General features: G+C 44.6%; 1 protein-coding gene across 2 annotated transcripts in view; it reads left to right on the top strand.

Annotated features, from left to right (window-relative positions):
* The first annotated feature begins 1,698 nt into the window (after positions 1 to 1,698).
* The window catches only part of BIN3 (bridging integrator 3), a 46,699-nt gene continuing 28,192 nt past the window's right edge, over positions 1,699 to 20,205 (top strand). For both annotated transcript variants that reach the window (XR_009503972.1, XM_059926896.1), the window contains exon 1: positions 1,699 to 1,777. Coding sequence is in view for 1 of the 2 variants with exons in the window: in XM_059926896.1 (XP_059782879.1) it covers positions 1,770 to 1,777 (8 nt within the window). In the remaining variant the exon portion in view is untranslated. The remainder of the gene's footprint in view (positions 1,778 to 20,205) is intronic.

Raw genomic sequence — 20,205 nt, forward strand, 5'->3', positions numbered from 1 at the left:
AGCACTGTGGGGCAATAACTAGGGGAGACAGAGTAGGGGGAAAGGAGTAAGCAGGTGGGGAAGCCATCCGCAGGCGCTGAAATTCCAGGAGCCTCATAAACACACTGCACTCTCCGTCCATTCATCACACCCCGTGCAAAGCAGCAAGGACTGTCCCTCCCTTTGCCCACAGTCTCTGCCCCAGCTGCCCTTTGGTGACTTCTCTTCTTCCTCTTTACTCTTCAAGGCTGCTCTAGTGCTCATTTTGGCCTGTTTCCTGAGGGGTAACAATGGTGATGAAGCTGATCTGTGTGATGTGCTTGGGGGCCCACTCAAGAATGGAAATAGAAAATATAAATGATAGACTACCTCCCCTGGACAATTTTCTGAGCTCCCCTATTCCCCCTGGCCAAGCCCTCCACCCTGCCCTGGGAGGTCAGAACAAACTATACATTTCTTTGCTCTAGTTCATCAGCTTACCTACTCCCCAAGCATCCCTTATAACACTAAAGCCCATTTGAAGCAGAATTCCTAGAGAGAAGGCCCTTGGGGGCCCAGCAGTTACCAGCAGCCTCACTGCCTGCTGCTCTCTCTTCTAAGGCAGAGAGGTTTTGGAGGGTGAGAAAGCCAACTTGGCCCAGAACAGCTTAGGAGGCATTTTGGAAGACCCACGGCAAGTGAGCTGCTTGCCTGGAACTCAGTCCTCTTCTCAGCCACCATAGGTTCCCTCTGCCTGGACCCTCCCCAGCCCTCCCCTCAGACTCACCGGGCCAGCCTGATTTGCCTTCAGGACGTGGCTTACCCATTGGCTCCTCCCAGAAGCCTTCACTAAAACTCCATGTGCAGTTTGGGGCAGGGGGCCTTACAGGCTGCCACAGCACTTTCTTTCCCATCATATATTATTACTTAGTTGCCTGTTTATCTCTCCCTCCAGGTAAGTAGCCCTGGGAGGGCATAAGGGCAGGATCCCTACTGCTTTTTCATGGTTGTAGCCTTGAAGTTAGCTCAGTGCCTGGCACATTGTAGGAGCACAATGAATATGTGTTAAATGAATGAGCATAAAAATGGAACCATTCACATCATTTGGGTTCTGTAGTGCGGAGCACAGAGGGAAGACTGGAAGACTGGAAGACTGGGAGCAACCCTTACTCTTTGTCCTCTTTTGTTGAGTAAATCCACAGAACATTCCAACCTGAAAAGCACTATTCTATTTCCATTCAGAGCTCTGTGCCATTTTGGAGGAGCGAAAAGATCCATTTGTTTCTTTGTAACAGGTAACTATGTACAGGGTACAAAATTTAAAAGATACAAAAGACCATACAGTGAATGTAAGTCTCCCTCACACCCACTCCTTCATCGCTCCTTTCGCCCCTGCCCCCGCTAGACAATTAATTACTGCTACTGTCCCTGGATGAGAAATCTCTTTACAAACTGAAAAACTAAGGCAATCCCCGGTTAAGCAACACGTGTAGTCCGTGGAGGAGAATTTTACCAAGTCAGCGTTTAAGGCACAAAACGCACCCAGGGGTCCTCATGCCCTGTGGACTTGCCACAGGCTAAGTCCTCTGGAGCCCCTAAGCCTAGGCGCGAGGGTCACTGGCCAGGGCAACTCCGCGAAAGCAAGCGGCAGAGGAAGGGTTAATGCGTCTGGCCCCGCCCTCCAGGCCCGCCTCTTCCGGGCATAGGGGGCGGGGCTCACGTCACTTCCTGGAGACTGGCTGAATCCGGAAGCGATCCCCCAGGACCGAGTTGCAGCTGAGGACCCCGGCGGCAGGGCCAGGTTCGGGACCATGAGCTGGTGAGTGGGGCCCAGGCGGCGGGGTCAGCTGGAGCCCCCGGCCTGCAATGCGCTTTGCCCTGCGTCCGTCCGACTTGAGTCCCTTGACCCGCGCTGCCCGCGGACCCTCCGCCCCGGAGCAGGGCCCGATTAGCCCCAGCCCGTGGGGTCGTTCAAGGGGCCTTCCTCTGGTGCTTTCCTGGAGGCTCCAGCTCTCGGCAGGCCTCACCGGGAGGTGGGGCGGGGGATCCCTTTAGAGTGATATCCCGCGTCTTGTTTCCTGACTCTGTTCCAAGGAGCCGGTCCCGTCTGTCTTCTCTCAGCTGCGTGAAGTGAGGGACGCCCCTGTTACCTCCTTTACTGAATATCCGTTGAGAAATATCCACTTCTCTCTCCCCCGTGGGCATCTCTCCACCACTAACAGGTGGCCCTCACTCTGGCCGTCTGAGCTCAGTTCATGGATCAAAACCCCTAGCTTTCAGATGAGTAGCCTTTGCCCCACTTAGTCTTCAGAGACAAAACTTGCTTCTCTTTCGGAAGGGGCTAGAATTACACACCCGCCCTCCCAGTATGGGATTGGACTAATTTTTTTCCGGGGCCTTACCCACTCATTGCTTTCGCTGTTAAATTAACGTAAGTAAGTTTAAATGTTATGGGAACTATCAAGCCATGAGAAAAGAAGCCAGGAAGCCTCAGAGTAGTAGTCACAACTCCAGAGCTGGCACGTGCGTTGCTATGGAACTGTATGATACTTGGCTCATAGTAGACACTTGATAATGTTCAATGGTTGATTTCTTTTGTAAGACTCAATTTGCCCAAAGGACCTTACCTTCAGGCTTAAGGGCCTATATATCCACAACCCAAACCTCAGGGCATCCAACTAAAGTGTGCTTGTATGAATGCATTGGCCCCCGGAGATGTACAAGATGAATCAGTCCTTTTGGAATCCAAGTTACGTTAACATAGGGTACACGTTTGCCACTCTCTCCTCAGAGTCTAGCCTGTTTCTTTACGAAAAGTGCACTAGTTAAGCGTTAGCTAGTTATGAACGAGTGAAGATGGTAGAATATTCTTTAGGAAGGCTCTTGCAGGCTCACATTTGGCCATCAATGGAAACTAAGCTCTAGCCACAAACAACTGATGTCATTCAGTGTCAGGGACAGCTCTGTAATGTAAAATGTAAGCCATTTCTGTCCCCTCCTCCCCCCTGCTTCTTAGACGAAGATTGACTGACAGACGTCAGACAATCAGCACCAGCACGTGGAGGGCAGCCCCGAGCAATCCCCTAACAAGCCCCAGCAGGAGCTGCTCCTTTTCCCTCCACCTTTGCTCCAGGAGGCCGATAGGGGGCTGGAGCCTTAAAAAGCTAACTTTCGCATCTTGTTATAACCTAGTTAGTGATGGGCATAGTGGCAATCCTTCAATTCCCCTTCCTAGAGGAATTACTTCCTTAAAGGACCAATCTGGGTCCCTTTACTTTGTGATGTAGCTGTCTTCTTGCCTGCTGCATCTTGAATCTTTGGAGTTCTCTTACCTAATGTCTCAAAAAGCAGACAGTACAGGTGCTTTACATTGCCTAGACTGGCATTTACAATTCTTAAGAATGAATCGATCTTTTCTTCACAAATCAGGAGAAGAGTAGAGCAGAGACCACTAAAGGTAGAGGATTCTCTGGGTGATCTGAGATGCATTGTTTCCACCTGTCTTACAGAAATCTTTTTTCTGAAAAACTAATAGCCTATTTCAGGCTGGAGAGAATTGAAATTGACAAGTAACTGCCCAGCCAAAGCTGAGATTTTATCCAGTAGAATTAATTTAACAATACACACACATCTTGGCACCTCCTTGGACTGAGGGTCACAACCAAAAGGGTGGCTTTGTCCCTCAAAGCTGAGGTTCCTTTCTCTTCCTCCTTAGAGGGCTTCTACGTCATCTCTTGCGTGGCCCCTGACCCTCTCTCCCTGAGAGGGGAACAGCACCAGCGCCTGGGCACACAATTGCACTCAGTTCCTGGCTCAATGGCTGGCAAGGGGACCAGGGCTGGGTCCTTCTGATTCACTCCTGGAGTGGTTTTCCTGCTCCCAGAATGAATCCATCCATTCATCCGTGATTGGAATTCTCAGTGGGGGAAGAGACCAGAGTGACGTAGAGCCGTCATGGGAGGCTGATGCCCAAGGTCAAGTTCACCAAGCACATGGGATATGCCAGCCATCGTCGAATAAGGCCTAAGGGTACGCGGCCCATGGTCCCCAGAGGGTAGCCATTGTTCTGGGCTAGGCTTGGCTTTCAAAATGTCACAGTGAGAAATGTCCAATATTGGTGCCCTTTGCACACTGTGGACTTTGCATGAAGAGTGAGAGGTCTTTGTTCTCTGCTTCCTCAGTGCATGCAGCCCGCCCACCGCCTGTTTGTTTAGTGGGCACTTGCTGCCTTCCTGTACCATCTACTCATCCATCCGTCCACCGGTCTGCTTTTCAGCAAGGTGGCCCAGTGGTGGGCTCTGCTCGGAGGAAGGCATTTGATGTTTACATCTCAGATCACTGATCCACCTCTTGACCCCAAGCCAAGTGCTGCTTTCTTACCCCTCCTCCTCCGTGTCACCCCCTCTCTCCCTGTGTGTGTGTGTGTGTGTGTGTGTGTCTTTATTATGGTGTGGAGGGAGAATTAAATGGAATTAAGGATAGTGACCTTAATCTTGCTTAGCTGTCTCCAGGACCCGTAGCCTTCCTTGGAACCACACACCTTCATGGTGATCTTAGGCTTCAGTGACGAGGAAAAAGGAGCACTGCTGGAAGAAATCGTCCTATACCTAGAGGTTCAGGAGTTTGACTCAGAAGGAAGGAAATTAAAGTCAGTGCAGATAAATTTGGTAGGAGTTGGAGTGCTGAGTTCAGGCTCTGGTTCCCTCATTCACAGTGTGGCCTGGTTAGGCATCTGATCTTCCTCTGTCTTGTTTTCTCCAATTATGACATGGAATGGATAAGCTCAGCTGATACTTTGTCACCCAGACCTGTTGTGAAAAGAATGGAAACCCTGCGGATGCTATTTTTTTTTTCTGACTCTTCTGGGCTCTTCTGCCCCTTAAGTATTGATATTCCTCAGGAAACATCTCTTTTTTTTTTTTTTTTCTTTTTTTCCTGTTCTCACCATGTATACCCTCCCCATCATCTTCAGGATAAAGGCCTAACTCTGGGCGATGGCTTATAAGGCCCTTCTGGATCTGGCTGTCCCCCTTCACTCCTGTGTCCAAGCTTTTCCTGGTCTCTCGTGCCCCTGCTCCTCTCTACGTGCCGTTCCCCTGCCCAAAATGCCCTTTACTCCCCTCACCTCCCCACCCGCCATCCCCCAGGCCAACATCCACTCATCCTTCAAGAGTCAGGGCGGGCTTCAGCTCCTCTGAGGGTCTTCCCTGAACGGCCCCCCACACCCTGCCAAGCTGAGTGGGGTGCCCCTCCTCTGACCACCGTTAGCATCTGTACTTGAATTCTTGGCTTACTTTTCAGTCAGCCCACTAGTCCATGAGCTGTTGAAAACAGAGGCTGTCTCTTGGTCACCACTGTATCCCTAGCGCTGTTCCCGGCAATCAGTAAATGTTTACTGAATGTATGAATGAGGACTTTATTCCCATTTACTGACTTGCCTTCACTCAGGAAAAAATTTAAGATAAAAATGTGCAAAAGCTACTGGCCACTTCCTGAAGTGAAGAGCCTCTAAGCGTGCTATTGTTAACATGAAGAAGTGGCTTCCGAGCCTCTCTGAGGCTGTCTCAGTTCTCTGCCCTCCCCTCCCCACCCATCCCCCACCCAGACTCCTTTATTCTCGAACTCCATGGTGCTTCTCTTGTAGTACTCCCACGCTATCCACGCATCACAAACGTGCGCCTCTCTCCCACGTAAAGCCCATGAGAGCAGGATCTACAGCGTCTCCGTCTGTGTGTACACATACTGTCTTGCACGTAGTGGGTACCTAATTGGTAATCGTCAAATGAAGTGGATGGAATATAAAGAAAGGACGGTAAACTGCTGAGTCAGAGGGAACCATCCGTGCAATTGCAAACATTTTCTCGGTGGAGGCTCTTTTCCCTCTAGCATCACCAGTGCTATCTTACATTCATATAGTGCTTTTAACTTTGCACATTACTTTCCCATCCATTCTCTGATATCATCCCCACATCTACCCTTTGAAGTTTGCAGTTCAGGTCTGATTATCTCCCTTTGACAACTTATCCGAATTCACTCACCTGGCAGAACTGGAACTGATGCCTGCATCTCCTGAGTACTCCCTGTGCTTAAACAGGAACATTAGGAAAGTGGAAGACCATTCCCAAGCTGATTGGATCCCAAAGGAAGGTGTCTGACTTTGCTAGGCCGTATTGACATCACCAGGTTGGTAGTGAATTACAGGAAGTGACCAGTTTTCACAGGTAAAGTGATAGAGGAAGTCCTGTGTCCTGCAGACCTCCAGGTATTCTGGACCATCTCAGCTTCTTCCTATTCTGGGGCCTCCCTGCATGGGGCAGCCTTATCACTGGCTTCTGTGACTTTGGACAGGCCAGGCTCTCCCCAAGCTTCTTCCTCCTGTGTAAAGATCATAGTAATGCCTAGAAGACAGGGACCCCATGAGGAGCCCATGAGATTCTATATTCAACATTGTTTTGGGAACAAATGTAAAACTCTTCTTTCAGCCGTTTGTAACAAGGGGGGAAGGGACCTTTTCCTGATTTTGGAGTAGTTGGAAAGAGTCAAGTACCTTGAGTCCCACAGCTTCGTAGTCAAAGGTGTTTTCTTGCATATTATACTTTTAAGTAAATGTGTTGAGGTAGCTTTCAAATTGGCAGTTAAACTATTAAAGTTGTTCTCCCAAAACCATTATTCTGGTGGCTAATCTATTAAGTAGAGCCAAGTATAGTTTGTTGCACACAGATAGTGCTCAATGAATCTTTGTTGATTTAATGCATATCGAACAGTTTTTAATGTACAAGGGCCTGTGCTAAACACTGGGAGACATTCAAAATGCTTTAAGAATCCATCCTTGTCTTCGGCCGGTGTATGGAAAGTACCAGAGTTTCACAAGAATGACAGCAGATCGCTAAACATCCCTGTGGCAGCATCAAGAAAGACTTCAAGCAGAGGATGTGATTTTTAACTGAAACTTGACTTAGTGAGCGTGACCTGTTGCAGTGGGGAACGGGGTGGGGGGCGGTGCAGGTTAGAAGAATGGTGTGAAAAAGGTGTGTGGAGACAGAATGCGTGAGGAGTGTTGGGGGCAGGCAGTCAGGAGGCCAGCTTGGGTTTAGTAAATAGTGATTTGGGTAGAAGCTTCATTGATGAAAGCTGGCACTCCGGTTGGGGCCATATTGTAAGCGCTTTCAGTGCCATGCTGAGGAATTGAAATTGAGCCTAGCCTTCTGAAAATTGAAGGTTTTTGAGCAGGGAAGTGGCAGGGCAAAAGCAATGATTTTTGTCAGGTTAATTTGGCAGTGGTCTGCAGGATAACTCAGAAAAGAGAAAGAATAGAGTTGGGGGCGGGGTACCTTGGACAGTGGCTTCCAAAGTTTTTTGACCACAGCTTGCAGTCAGAAGTGCCTTTGATATCAACAGACACACAAACACACACACACACACGAAATAAGTTTCACATTGTATGGGTACAATGCACTCAGATATTTTCTACTATGTTCTATTTTGTTTTTTAAAGAATGACCCACTTCAGTTGATTTCATGACTGATTTTGATAGATGTTTACAATGGAATGATGTGTAGCAGTGTAAATGATCGGTGAGGGATGGGTGTATCTAGGAGTTTATTACAAATATTCAGACTAGAAGCTCATACCTGTGACTCTAGCCAGGTAAAGATAGTGTTGTTTATTTGGTTGTTTGTCATTGGTTATAAATAAGGAATACAGAAGGGGCGGCTGTAAAGAAAGCTGGCTGGTTCTGCATAAGAACTTATTGCATAGATTTGAAAGCCGCCAACCACTTTACATAGAAAAGAAAACCCAAGTGGACAAAAGCCTAAATCAAGGTGTTCCATTTATTAGTAATCAGGGAGAGCAGGTTAAACCAACATTGAGAAATGAAATGTCATTTCACAGCCATCAGACTGGCAAAAATGGTAAATTTAGCCTGGCAATGCCAAGTATCTGAAGATGAGGAGCAGTGAGAACTGGCATCCGCTGAGTGGGGTGGCGGGGTGGGGAATTGATACAGCTGCTGGGAGATTTTGCAGTACCTCACACAGTCAAAGATGGGCCTACCCCTCACCCAGAGAAACTTCTGCACCTGTGCAGCAGGAGACCTGAGCAGAAATGTCCGCTGCTTCATTGTTTATACATGTCCAGCCTCTGAAGAATGGGAAAATAAAACATGGTATCATTACATAACGAAATATGCAGTGTCAAAATGAATGAAGTCGAGCCATGTGTATCAGCAGGGGCAAATCTCAGAAACATAAGGCCCAACGTAAAAGGCTAGTTTGGAAATGATACATTCAATACTGTACTATTTGTATAAAGTTTAGATCTGTAAAACAACACTATGTTGTGCTTATGGATTCAAACTTATGAAGCAAAAGTATAGGATTAATAAACACTGAATTTGGGGTAGTGGTTACCTCAAGGATAACAGGAGGAAGGCAAGGAAGGAAATGGGATCAGGCTGGAACACTCAGGGAGCTTCAGCAGTATCTGTGTTGGTGTACTGCTTGAAGAATAAGACCTGAAGCAAGTATGGCTCAGTGTTAGAATTTGACAATGCTAGGTGGTGGGTACATGAGTATTTATTATATGTGCTCTGCTCTATAATTTTCTGAGTGTTTCCAATATTTCTGTAACTATCGTCATGCCTAGCCTGACCAGTATCATGGCTAAGGCTGACCTCATAGCAGGAGAATTATTGCCTCCTGTGGCCAAAAGCTGGGGATGACCGAGGCAGGCGGGCCTAGAAGTGGGTTTCCATCCCAGCCCTCTTTCCGCTTCTGGGGGCCAAACCTTCAACAGAGAAGAGGAAACGGTGGAGTGAAAGCTCTTTTTAAGATTCCTGGTTGGGGGCTTCCCTGGTGGCGCAGTGGTTGAGAATCTGCCTGCCAATGCAGGGGACACGGGTTCGAGCCCTGGTCTGGGAGGATCCCACATGCCGCGGAGCAACTAGGCCCGTGAGCCACAGTTACTGAGCCTGCACGTCTGGAGCCTGTGCTCCGCAACAAGAGAGGCCGCGATAGTGAGAGGCCCGCGCACCGCAATGAAGAGTGGCCCCCGCTCGCCGCAACTAGAGAAAGCCCTCGCACAGAAACGAAGACCCAACACAGCCATAAATAAATAAATAAATAGATAAACCCAAAGTTTAAAAAAAAAAAAAAAAGATCACCTGAGACCAGATTAAAGGAGTACAGGCCCCGCACACCCCCTAATCTTACCAGCAATCCCGCTCTTGAACCCTTGCCATAAAACTCCTCACCAAACTCCCCTGGGTTGGGACACATACTTTCCAAGTGCAGGAGCCCACTGTGTCCCCCTTTGCCTGGCAAAGCAATAAAGCTATTCTTAAAAAAAAAAAAAAAAAAAGATTCCTGGTTGGTAAGGGACAGAAGTGAGAATGAGATTAGAGCTACTGCCTCAGCTGGTCTGGTTCTTCTCAGAGTCTGTCTGCCCTCAGCCACTGTGAACCCATCAGAGTGGAAGTCAGGCCATAGGAGGATTCTCTCTGGCTTGTTCAGTAGGCAGGACAAGACCTTTCACCTCCAAATGTCTTCTGATTCCCTTTTATAAAATGGGAAAACCGAGTTTCTACCTCTTCTTAACAGGTTAGAATGAGAATAGGTAGTAACTTGTCTGTCAAATATTAGGAGTTTCTTAAAGAGCTGCCAAAAAAAAAAAAAAAATCCAAACCACCTCCCTGAATTGCCTTCCTTCCTCTCTTTTCTTGACCTTTGGATGCTCCATCAGCCTCCAAACTTGTGTCACAAATCCCTTTGCTACTCATGAGGAAGTCACCACTCAATTTTAAGCAAATATATTAACTTGGACCTGGTAGTGGTGATTATGGTAGGGACTACTGCGTGCTCCCCAAACAGAAAACAACCATTTCAGGTTTCCTGACCATACTTACCTCTGTGTAATTTTGTGCAAGTCCCCCATCTGGGCCTCAGTTTGATCATCAACGTCAAAATACCACCACCATCGTCTTTACGACAGATACTCCCAGGCTGCTTAGTGTAGGCTGGGAACGATTTTAAAGATTAAGCTCATTTAGCTTTCACAGCGACCCTATAAAATAGGTATATTATGATCCTATTTTATAGAGAGGGAAACTGAGACACAGGAAAATTAGGTAAGTTGTCCAAGTCTCAGAGCTGGCAGTTGGCAGAGCCAGATCTTGAACCCAGGCAGCCTGGCCCCACAGTCCGCCCCCTCATCCAGTGCGCCGTCTCTTGGGTGAAATACGGGAGGGCAGCACTTTGAATGAGCTGACATATCGGAAGCACCTAGCACAGAAACTGGCAATAGTAGATGCTCGATAAATGGTCGCTTTAATTGGATGATCTCACTCAACATTCTGTGATTCATTCTGTCTTTCCTTTTCAAGAGGTCAGCCCGGGGAGCGTGGGGAAGGAGAGATCACAGCTGAACTGGGCCATTGTTCTGGTCAAGTAACAAATCAGCCAAGTCACAGAGTCATGCCTTTTATTTTTAAACACACACATACCTCCTCGGACTGGTGGCAAGCGAGAGTGGTGTTCTCTGTGCTCTGGTTTGGGATCCAGCTAATTTAGGGGAAGGACTGAGGTGGGGCTGGAGAGGCTATGGTCCTAGGCACTGGAAATGGATCCTTCACAGCTCAGGCCATTTCCCCTTCTGATGGGGTCTCTCATGTCCTTGCTTGGGCTGAACTTTCCTTGGCCCCGGGCATTGTGGCCAGCTGGCCCTTCAGAGAGGATGGCATCCAGCAAGCAGCTGCTCCGCCGGAGCCAGCTGACTCTCCATAAACCCTGCCCTGGCCCGGGCCCACTGTTTTCTCTCTCCGATTGTCAAGGTGGTGGTAGCCTTGGTGGGGCCTCAGACCAGAGAAGGCAGCGACCGGAGGATAGAGTGACAGAAGGATGGGGGAGGAGGGGCTTGTCCTTCCAGCCTGCAGAAGCTGCTGCCTTTCGCCCACCTTCCTGCTCTTGCCGAGACAGTGACTCAGGCCCAGACCACTCCCCGGGGAGCCAGGATTTCAGCCACTATCTGCTGCCTCCTACTCTTTGCTCAGCCCTCCCTTCGTTCTCACCTCCCTCCCCTCCCCCCACGCCCCACCCCCAAAACTGTGATCTTTGCCCAGCTGGAGATACCGGGACGATACAGGGTGGGGTAGACTGAATCATTCCAGGGTTCTCTCCACCCCCGGGCCAGGCCTCGGCCCATTCAGGCTCAGTAGAAACAAATTCTGCAGGCCCAGTGAAGGCCAGGGAGGAGGGGGTAGGTCTTAGCTTCTGTAAACTGTTGTTGGTAATGGAGTGGAGGACTCTCCAAAGAAGGCGGGGCTCGGGGGATCTGCTGGGGTGACGGGGGATCCCCACCCAGATGCCGTCTGGGCCTGCCTCTCGTCTCTGCCTCTGCAGTGGAGGGGGTGGGGAAACAAAAGATTGAGAAACCTAGCAAATCGAAAACGCACAAGAGCTGGTTTTGTAAATAGACATTACCCAAGAGCAGTTTTTGGGGAAAGGTTTTCCTGAGACAGACAGGATTAGCCAACTGGCATCATGCTGCTAATAGAGATATTTACTGTTTGAAAAAGTATATTTGTAGCTTTGGAGAACATCCTGTTGACTTTTCTTTATTGTGAAAGAAAATAGAACGCTTTTTCTTCCCCCCCTTTCCCTCTGTACACATAGAACTTTTTTTTTTCTTTTTTGAGGTGGGGCACGTTGGGGGTTGGAGAAGGGTAGGGCTGAGAGAAATGTTTTCTCCATCTTGTTGCCGAGACCAAAATATCCCTCCTCCTGCCCTCTGGTGCTCATATTTATGGAATGGCAAGCAGAACAAAGTGAAGAATCCTACTCCAGGGGCCGGGAGCTCACAGCCTTCGTGATGGTTTCCAGAACGTAGAGATTCTCTGGGGAGCAAGCCCAGTCTCCTCTCTGGATCTCTACTTACCCACCCGATTCCAGGGGGAGAGCCCTGCGGAAAGCTGTGAGGAGGAGGAGGAGGAGGAACAAGTCTGGAAGCCTGGTGAGCGCCCCCTGCCCCAGAGCCCCAGCCGTGCCAGGGCAGCACTGCTCTGAGATGCTCTGATGCTGTCAGTCTTGCCGCACACTTGCCAAAGCAGCTACTTCTCCTGAGGACGTCCCTGTGCTCCTGCGGCGGCCTAGACCGCAGGATGAAATCAAGAGGTCAAGGAGAAGAAGAGGCAGAAGAGTCAGTTGACGTGCAGTTGCTTTGCTGTTTCGTCTCGCCATCTTTCACCACTTCAGTGGCAGAGAATCCGATCCCTCCATCAGGGCACCTGCCCCAGTTTTCTGGCTCTTTCTCTGGCAGAGTGGAGTACATTTGCTATTTGGCAGCCTGAGAATAAACCCAGGAGACTCTTCTCCTTTCATATTTCCTCTCAGGCTCTTGAAAATGTTTTCCCTTGACCCATACTCTGATAACTTCACCAGGCTTTACTGCCAGTGCCAAAGGCCAGCTCCATTCTCTTGGTCTCCGCTGAATTTACTTTCCCTTGACCCAGGCTGGTACTTGTAGCTGGTGATGCCTTTTTAGGTTTTATTTTACTCAGGTAAGGATTGGGAGACCAAGGACAATGATATTACCTTTCTTTGTTCTTTATGTAGCCTGATCTAAGAGTAGCTTTCTTCAGGAACCCTAAATCAGAGTATGGTATTTGATAGGGCCCCTGGGCCAATAGACTCATTTTACTCATTCATTTAATCATTCATTCCCTGCTTACTATGTGTATGAAGCCAGACTATAAGCTCTATGAGATCATAGAATGAGTCTGCCTTATTCATCCTGATATCCCTAGAACCTCGCCGTAGTGCTAGGCATGAAGGAGGCCCCTAATACATATTTACTGACTGTTCATTCAGTAAAAGGTTGAAAATAGCACTGTGCCTAGTACAGCACTTGGCAGGAGTTGCAGAGAAGCATAACATTGAGTCCCTACCCTTGAGGTGCTTTTGTGTCATAATCAGAAAGCAAGATGTATGCGCATCAAAGTTAATTAACCTGTACCTTTTACCAAGCAGAGCTCACTTCAGTAATGAAAGGATGGCTCAGTCTTAGGACATGTATTCACACGGTTCGTCACAGCACTAGGTCGTAGGAGAACCAACTGGTCCACCAAATGTATGCTGAAAAGGCATTGATATAATTCAAAAATGCAGTCTTTGTATCTTTCAGTAAACTAGAAACAGAAAAATATTTCCTTACTATTAGCCTCCTAAATAAACCAGGAGCCCTCTTCGTATTTTATAGTGAAAGATCAAACTTGAAGTATTCTTACTAAAGTTAGAAACATTTTTCTGCAATTTTTAGCCCATGCTGTAATACAAGACAAAAATAGGTATTAAATATTGGGGAAGAAGAGGGAAATTTTACAGTTATTTTCAAATGATATCACTGTCTACTTGGAAAACCCAATTAGTTCTTTTTTTTTTTTCCCAGCCAGATTTCTTGGGCTATGTAGGTTAGGTGTATAGCTGTGGTGATTGGTTGTAGGGTAAATATTTAACACCCAGTAGCTTTCCTTTGTACTAGGAAGATGAAATGAAAAAGAGAATCCATTTATAGTATAACCAAAAATATAAAATTCCATGGAATGTACCTAAGACCATGTGTAGGGCAAAAAAATTCACAGATAAGTGTTACTTTTGGATGTTAATATTTAACTAAATAAATGTAGAGGACCTATGTGAAAAAAACTCTTAAGACTAAAGGACATAATAAAAAGACTTGAATGACTGGAAAGAAATATTTTGGCCCTGAATGAGCAAACCTAATATTTATAAAGATGTAGGTTCTTCAAAAGTTAATCTATAAATATAATGTATTTTCAGTAATTAATATCTTGATTTGGAAGGGGAAACACAGCAGATGATTTTGAATTTCATCTTAAATATGAAAACAAAATTAAAATAGCCAAGAAATTACCTGAAAAAGAAATGTAATGAGAAGGGATTTGCTTACTAGGTATCAAGAGCTGTTATAAACCTAAATAATTAAATTCGTGTTATTGGCAAAAGAATAGACAGATCTATGATATAGAACAGAAGTATTTAATGCTGATAAAATGATTTTTCAAAGATAGATTATTTTTTTAACTCATTCATTTATTTATTTTTGCTGCGTTGGGTCTTTGTTGCTGCATGCGTGCTTTCTCTAGTTGCAGTGCGCAGGCTTCTCACTGCGGTGGCTTCTCTTGTTGCGGAACACAGGCTCTAGGTGGGTGGGCTTCAGTAGTTGTGGCTCGCGGGCTCTAGAGCGCAGGCTCAGTAGGTGTGGCGCACAGGCTTAGTTGCTCTGTGGCATGTGGGATCTTCCCGGACCAGGGCTCAAACCCATGTCCCCTGCATTGGCAGGCGGATTCTTAACCACTGCGCCACCAGGGAAGTCCCAAAGATGGATTATTTTTTAAATCAGTTAAAACAACTGGTTAGCCATACACTCAAACTCTACATGGAGTAAAGATTTAAATATAAAAAACAAACCACTAAAATTCATATGGAAATTCAAGGGACACAGAATAGCCAAAACAATCTTGACAAAGAAGAACAAAGTTGGAGGACTCACACTTCCCAATCTCAAAACTTACTACAAAGCAACAGTAACTAAGACAATGTGGTACTAGCAATAAAGATAGATATGTAGATCAATGGAATAGAATTGAGAATCCAAAAATAAACCTTTATACTGATGGTCGGTTGTTTTTTTTTTTTTATTTTTTTTTTTATATTTATTTTTGGCTGTGTTGGGTCTTCGTTTCTGTGCAAGGGCTTTCTCTAGTTGCGGCAAGCGGGGGCCACTCTTCATCGCGGTGCGTGGGCCTCTCACTGTCGTGGCCTCTCTTGTTGCAGAGCACAGGCTCCAGATGCGCAGGCTCAGTAGTTGTGGCTCACGGGCCTAGTTGCTCCACGGCATGTGGGATCTTCCCAGACCAGGGCTCGAACCCGTGTCCCCTGCATTGGCAGGCAGATTCTCAACCACTGCGCCACCAGGGAAGCCCCGGTCGGTTGATTTTTAACAAGGATGCCAGTTCAATGGAGAAGGAATAGTCTTTTCAACAAACAGTACTGGGATAACTGGATAGTCACATGCAAAAGAGTGAAGTAGGACCCTTACCTACACCATATAAAAAAATTAGAATGGATCAAAGACCTAAATATAAGAACTGAAACTATAAAACTCTAAGAAGAAAACATAAGGGTGAATCTTCATGACCTTGGATTTGTCAAAGAATTCTTAGACATGATACCAAAACCACAAACAACAAAAGAAAACATAGATTAGACTTCTTCAAAATCTAAACTTTTATTCTTCAAAGGACACCATTAAGAAAATGAAAAAACAACTCACAAATGAGAGAAAATATTTGCAAATTATATATCTGATTAGGGACTTGTACTCAGAGTATATAAAGAACTCTTACACCTCAACAGTAAAAAAAAAAAAAAAAAAAAAAAAAGTCAACCAATTTTTAAAAACGGCTAACGATTTGAATAGATGTCTCTCCAGAGAAGATATACAAATGACTAATAAACACATGAAAAGATGCTCAACATCATTAATCATTAGAGAAATGCAAATCAAAGCCACAATGATGCCCTCATACCCTCTAGAATGGCTAAAATAAAAGACACAGTGACAAGTACTGGTGAGGAGGTGGAGAAATTGGAACCTTCATACAATGCTGGTGGGAATATAGAATGGTGCAACTACTTTGGAAAGCATTCTGGCAGTTTCTCAAAAACTTTAACCTAGATTTACCATATGGCCCACTAGTTTCAGCCCTAGGTATATATACCCAAGAGAAATGAAAACATATGTCCACCCAAAAACAAATGTTCATAGCAGCATTATTCATAATACAAAAAAATGGAAACAACCCAAATATCCATCTCCTGATGAATGGATAAACTAAATGTGGTATATCCATACAATGGAATATTATTCAGTGATTAAAAAGAACTGGAGCACTGATACATGCCACAACAGGGATGATCCTTGAAAACATTTTGCTAGGTGAAAGAAGCCGACACAAAAGGCCACACGTTATATAATTCCATTTATATGAAATGTCCAGAATAGGCAAATCCATGGAGACCGAAAGTGTCTTTCTACTACACTACAAAATGGTGAATGACTGCTAATAGATATGGGGTTTCCTTTTGGGTGATGAAAATGTTCTAAAATTAGCTAGTGGTGGGAATTCCCTGGCAGTCCAGTGGTTAGGACTCCGCTCTTTCACTGCCAAGGGAGCAGGTTTGATCCCTGGTTGAGGAACTAAGATCCAGCAAGCCATGCAGCGTGGCCAAAAAAAATAAAATTAGTTGTAGTGATGGTTGCACAACTCTGTGAATACAGCAAAAACACCAAATTGTACACTTTAAAAGGATGAATGTTATGGTATGTGAATTACATCTCGTAAAGTTGTTATTTAAAATTAATAAATAAAGCAGTTTCTGAGTAAAGGTGACAAATTGTGGGATTTGTGAGGGAGATAAAACTAGGTGTATATAATAATATAATACATATACATCTATAATGTATAACACATTATACATTATAATGTATAATAATGTACATCTAGTTTTATCTCCCCCACAAATCCCACAAGAAGCACAGTGAGGTGATTTTTTTTAAGTCATAAACCTACCAATTCAGGGAGAATAGAAGAGACATTGACAGCATTTGGGGATTGGAATGCAGTTACATGGGGTAACTGACTTGGCAGTTCCCAGAAAGCCAGATCGTGAACTGGCATTTAGGAAAACCAAGAACTTACATCACAGAATCCTCAAAGGTTCAGGAACTGGTGATACTAGGTACCTCTAGAAGTGGGCAGAAGCCGAACACTCAGATCAGGAGGATTGGTTGAAAGCTGCTTATGAATAAGTTGAGAGTGCTACTATCTCCTCCCCAACACCATTTCACGGAACACTGTCCCCACCTCACCCTAGCAGAAGAATGAAGAGGCCCCACCCCTGGAGAGTGTGAAGCAGGGAGTTTCTCTACTAGGACACACAGAGGTGGATTTACTGTGTGAAACTAATAAAGCTTAAGCCTCAGGGCCCCTCGCTTACATGGATCTTGTCCAGGGCCCTAGAAGGAACCCTAGCCATGTGTTCAAATGATCCTGTGTTTCTGTAAACTTTGAAAATGTATTTATACTGCACTCAGCTAAGAATATCTCTGCCTTCCTTTCCTCCTTTTTTTTTAATTAATTATTTATTGGAGTATAGTTGATTTACAATGTTGTGTTAGTTTCTGCTGTACAGCAAAGTGAATCAGCTACACATATACATGTATCCACTCTTTTTTAGATTCTATTCCCATGTAGCTCATTACAGAATATTGAGTAGAGTTCCCTGCGCTATACAATAGGTTCTTATTAGCTACCTATTTTATATATAGTAATGTGTATATGTCAATTGCAATCTCCCAATTTATCCCTACCCCACCCCCTCTTTTTCCCCTTGGTAACCATAAGGGTGTTTTCTACATCTGTGACTCAATTTCTGAATTTCTGTTTTGTAAATAGGTTCATTTGTACCATTTTTTTAGATTCCACATATAAGCGATATCATATGATATTTGCCTTTCGCTGTCTGACTACACTCAGTATGACAATCTCTAGGTCCTTCTTTTTCTTCTTTATACTACCCTTCATGTCAGGCAGCTTTGGAGTAGCCTAGACCCTTTTTGGGATGGGACAGGATTGGAGGGGGTTGTTGAATTGGGAGTATGCTGTTTTGACTTCAGTTTGTAAAGACATTTTTGGAAAACATAAAACAAGTGAGATATTAGAGTCCTGAGTTGGAAACAAACAAAGGATACCTTTTTTGATCATCTTCAAATGTATTTTATAGCTAAGAGAAAAATTGGATAAAAGTAGAACACAAAACAAAAGTGACAAAGGTGAGAATGAAATCAATAGATATTATTCTGAAATCATGTAAAGTGTAACAAAACATTGTCACATTGTACCAAAAGCTAGTAATTCATTAAGAAAATAAGATCAGTTTTAGATAGGAGTGATGATTATCTGATGATCTAGTTAATGAAGAGGAGGAGCAAATCATATGAACATATTGCTAAAACATTTAAATTTCCAGTGGATTTAACATGAAAGACATAACAAAGATAACATAAAACTCATACCCTCCTACTAGGACATCAGTAACAGACCAGTTGCTCTCATTAATTCAGAGAGCATTTAAGATTAGTCATTGTACAAGAAAATTTGAAATGTGGCCTGAAATCTTACAGTTTATTTATGAGAGGAAACATGAGATTTTCCTAAATTTTACAACAATCCTAAAATTTATATTATATTTATATGTTACCAGTAAGCTGGAAAAAAAAAGCTTTTCTAAACTGTCAGTAATAGGAAACAAATTTCAATCAACGCTACTAGAGAAAAGGCTGAATTATCTGTCTTTTCTCTCTAAGGAAATGATTTATCAATTCTGTGTCACATGAAGAGGCAATCATAGACTATGCAGCCAAAAAAATGTGGAGAAATAAATATAAAGGTGTGTCAGGCAGATGATTAATAAAAATATTAGGTTATTTTTGATTTTCTGATGTTCATGTTATTTGTCAGCTTTTATAACTTGTAATTTATAATGCTCTTTTCTCTGTTTAAATAAACATGCACTTTCAGGCCTATTTTTATATTTGCAGCTTTGTAATCTCTTTTTTTTAAAGGACATGCAAAATTGTGTAAGCTTCAGGCCCACAAAACCCAGATCCGCTTCAAGCACAGGTGAGGGCAGGACTTCATAGGATGAAGTGGATGAATGCATGTGGAGTGCTGACACACCCTCTTACACACACACACACACACACACACACACACACACACACACGGCCTCTTCTACTCAGCTCCCAGAACAGTGAGCTGGGCCTTTATTCCTAGTGCAAGACAGCGGAAGAATCTTCTCTAGGGAATTTTACCTCCCTTGGAGAAAAGAGTACAAACTGGCATCAAGGATCCCCCACAAAACTTCTCAGCCAGATCATCCTACACAATAGACAGACATTATTCTTGTACTCACAGCTTCTAGTCAGCCTTTTGGTCCCCAGTCATATATTGGAGAAGACAACCAAGAATTACCACTCATCCAAGGGACATGTTTAATATGAAAAATGGAGACTAAAACAAACAAAGAAAGCAACTTGAAGGGAAACTGAGACTATAAAGGAAGAAGAAACCTTTTTCAAAGCTCTCATTAAGATTTTCAGATAAGGCGTCCAAGAAATAAAAACAGGGTACCATTTAAAAAAACAAAAAGGGACATCCTGAAAATTAAGAAGAACTATTGGAAATTAAAAACATGGCAGCAGAAATGAAAAACTCTTTAGAAATATTAAAAGATAAGGAAACATTGAAAAATAGAGAAATTAGAGGACCAGCCAAAGAGGGTCAGCATCAGAATTATAAGAATTTCAGAAATAAGAAACAGAGAAAATGGGTGTGGGGGGAATGGTCAATAGCAACAAAGTTTCCTTTAATCCCAGAACTAAAGATTATAAATTGCCAACTCGAAAGAGTCCTGTGTATCCCCCAGCACAATGGATAAAAACAGACCACAAGGCACATCGTTGTGAAATTTTGCACCACGGGGAGACACACATCTGACCCTCGAAGCTGGCATGAAGAAAATAAAAAGCAGGTCACATACAAAGGTTGGGAATCAGATTGGCTTCAGACCTCACCACCACAGCGGTACTGGGAAATGAGAAGCCAGTGAAGCAGTGCCTTTGAGATTCTGGAAGAAATCATGTCCAGCCTATAATTCTATACCCAGTCAAAACTAACTCGTGTGAGGATAGGATAAAAAGGGTTTGGGTTGCGCAGTCTCAAAAATGATCTCCCTCACACTTTTTCTCCACCCAGATGAGGAGTAAACCAAGAAAGGAGAAGACACGGAATCCAGGTGGAAAAGATCCTAGGAGAGAGGCAGAAGGAATCCCTGTGAGGATGGTGACAGGGGAGCCCAGAGTGGAGGCAGCCCGTCCAGACCCGAGCAGGTCCAAGGCTCCAGTAGAGACTGCCTCAGGAAGGGAAAATGATAGGACACCTGATACGCATGAATGTATTGAGAGTAGATTTAGACAACTGAGAGAGGATTCGGGATAAACATCTAGAAGATTAAGCATATGAAAGAAAAGGAAAAATTATTTTTAGGGAAACCTGTGCAGTGTTCTTAGTTCTGTATTGCTGTGGAACGGATTACCCCACAAATTAG

This window comes from Balaenoptera ricei, chromosome 6 (assembly GCF_028023285.1).
Source record: "Balaenoptera ricei isolate mBalRic1 chromosome 6, mBalRic1.hap2, whole genome shotgun sequence".
Lineage (NCBI taxonomy): Eukaryota > Metazoa > Chordata > Mammalia > Artiodactyla > Balaenopteridae > Balaenoptera > Balaenoptera ricei.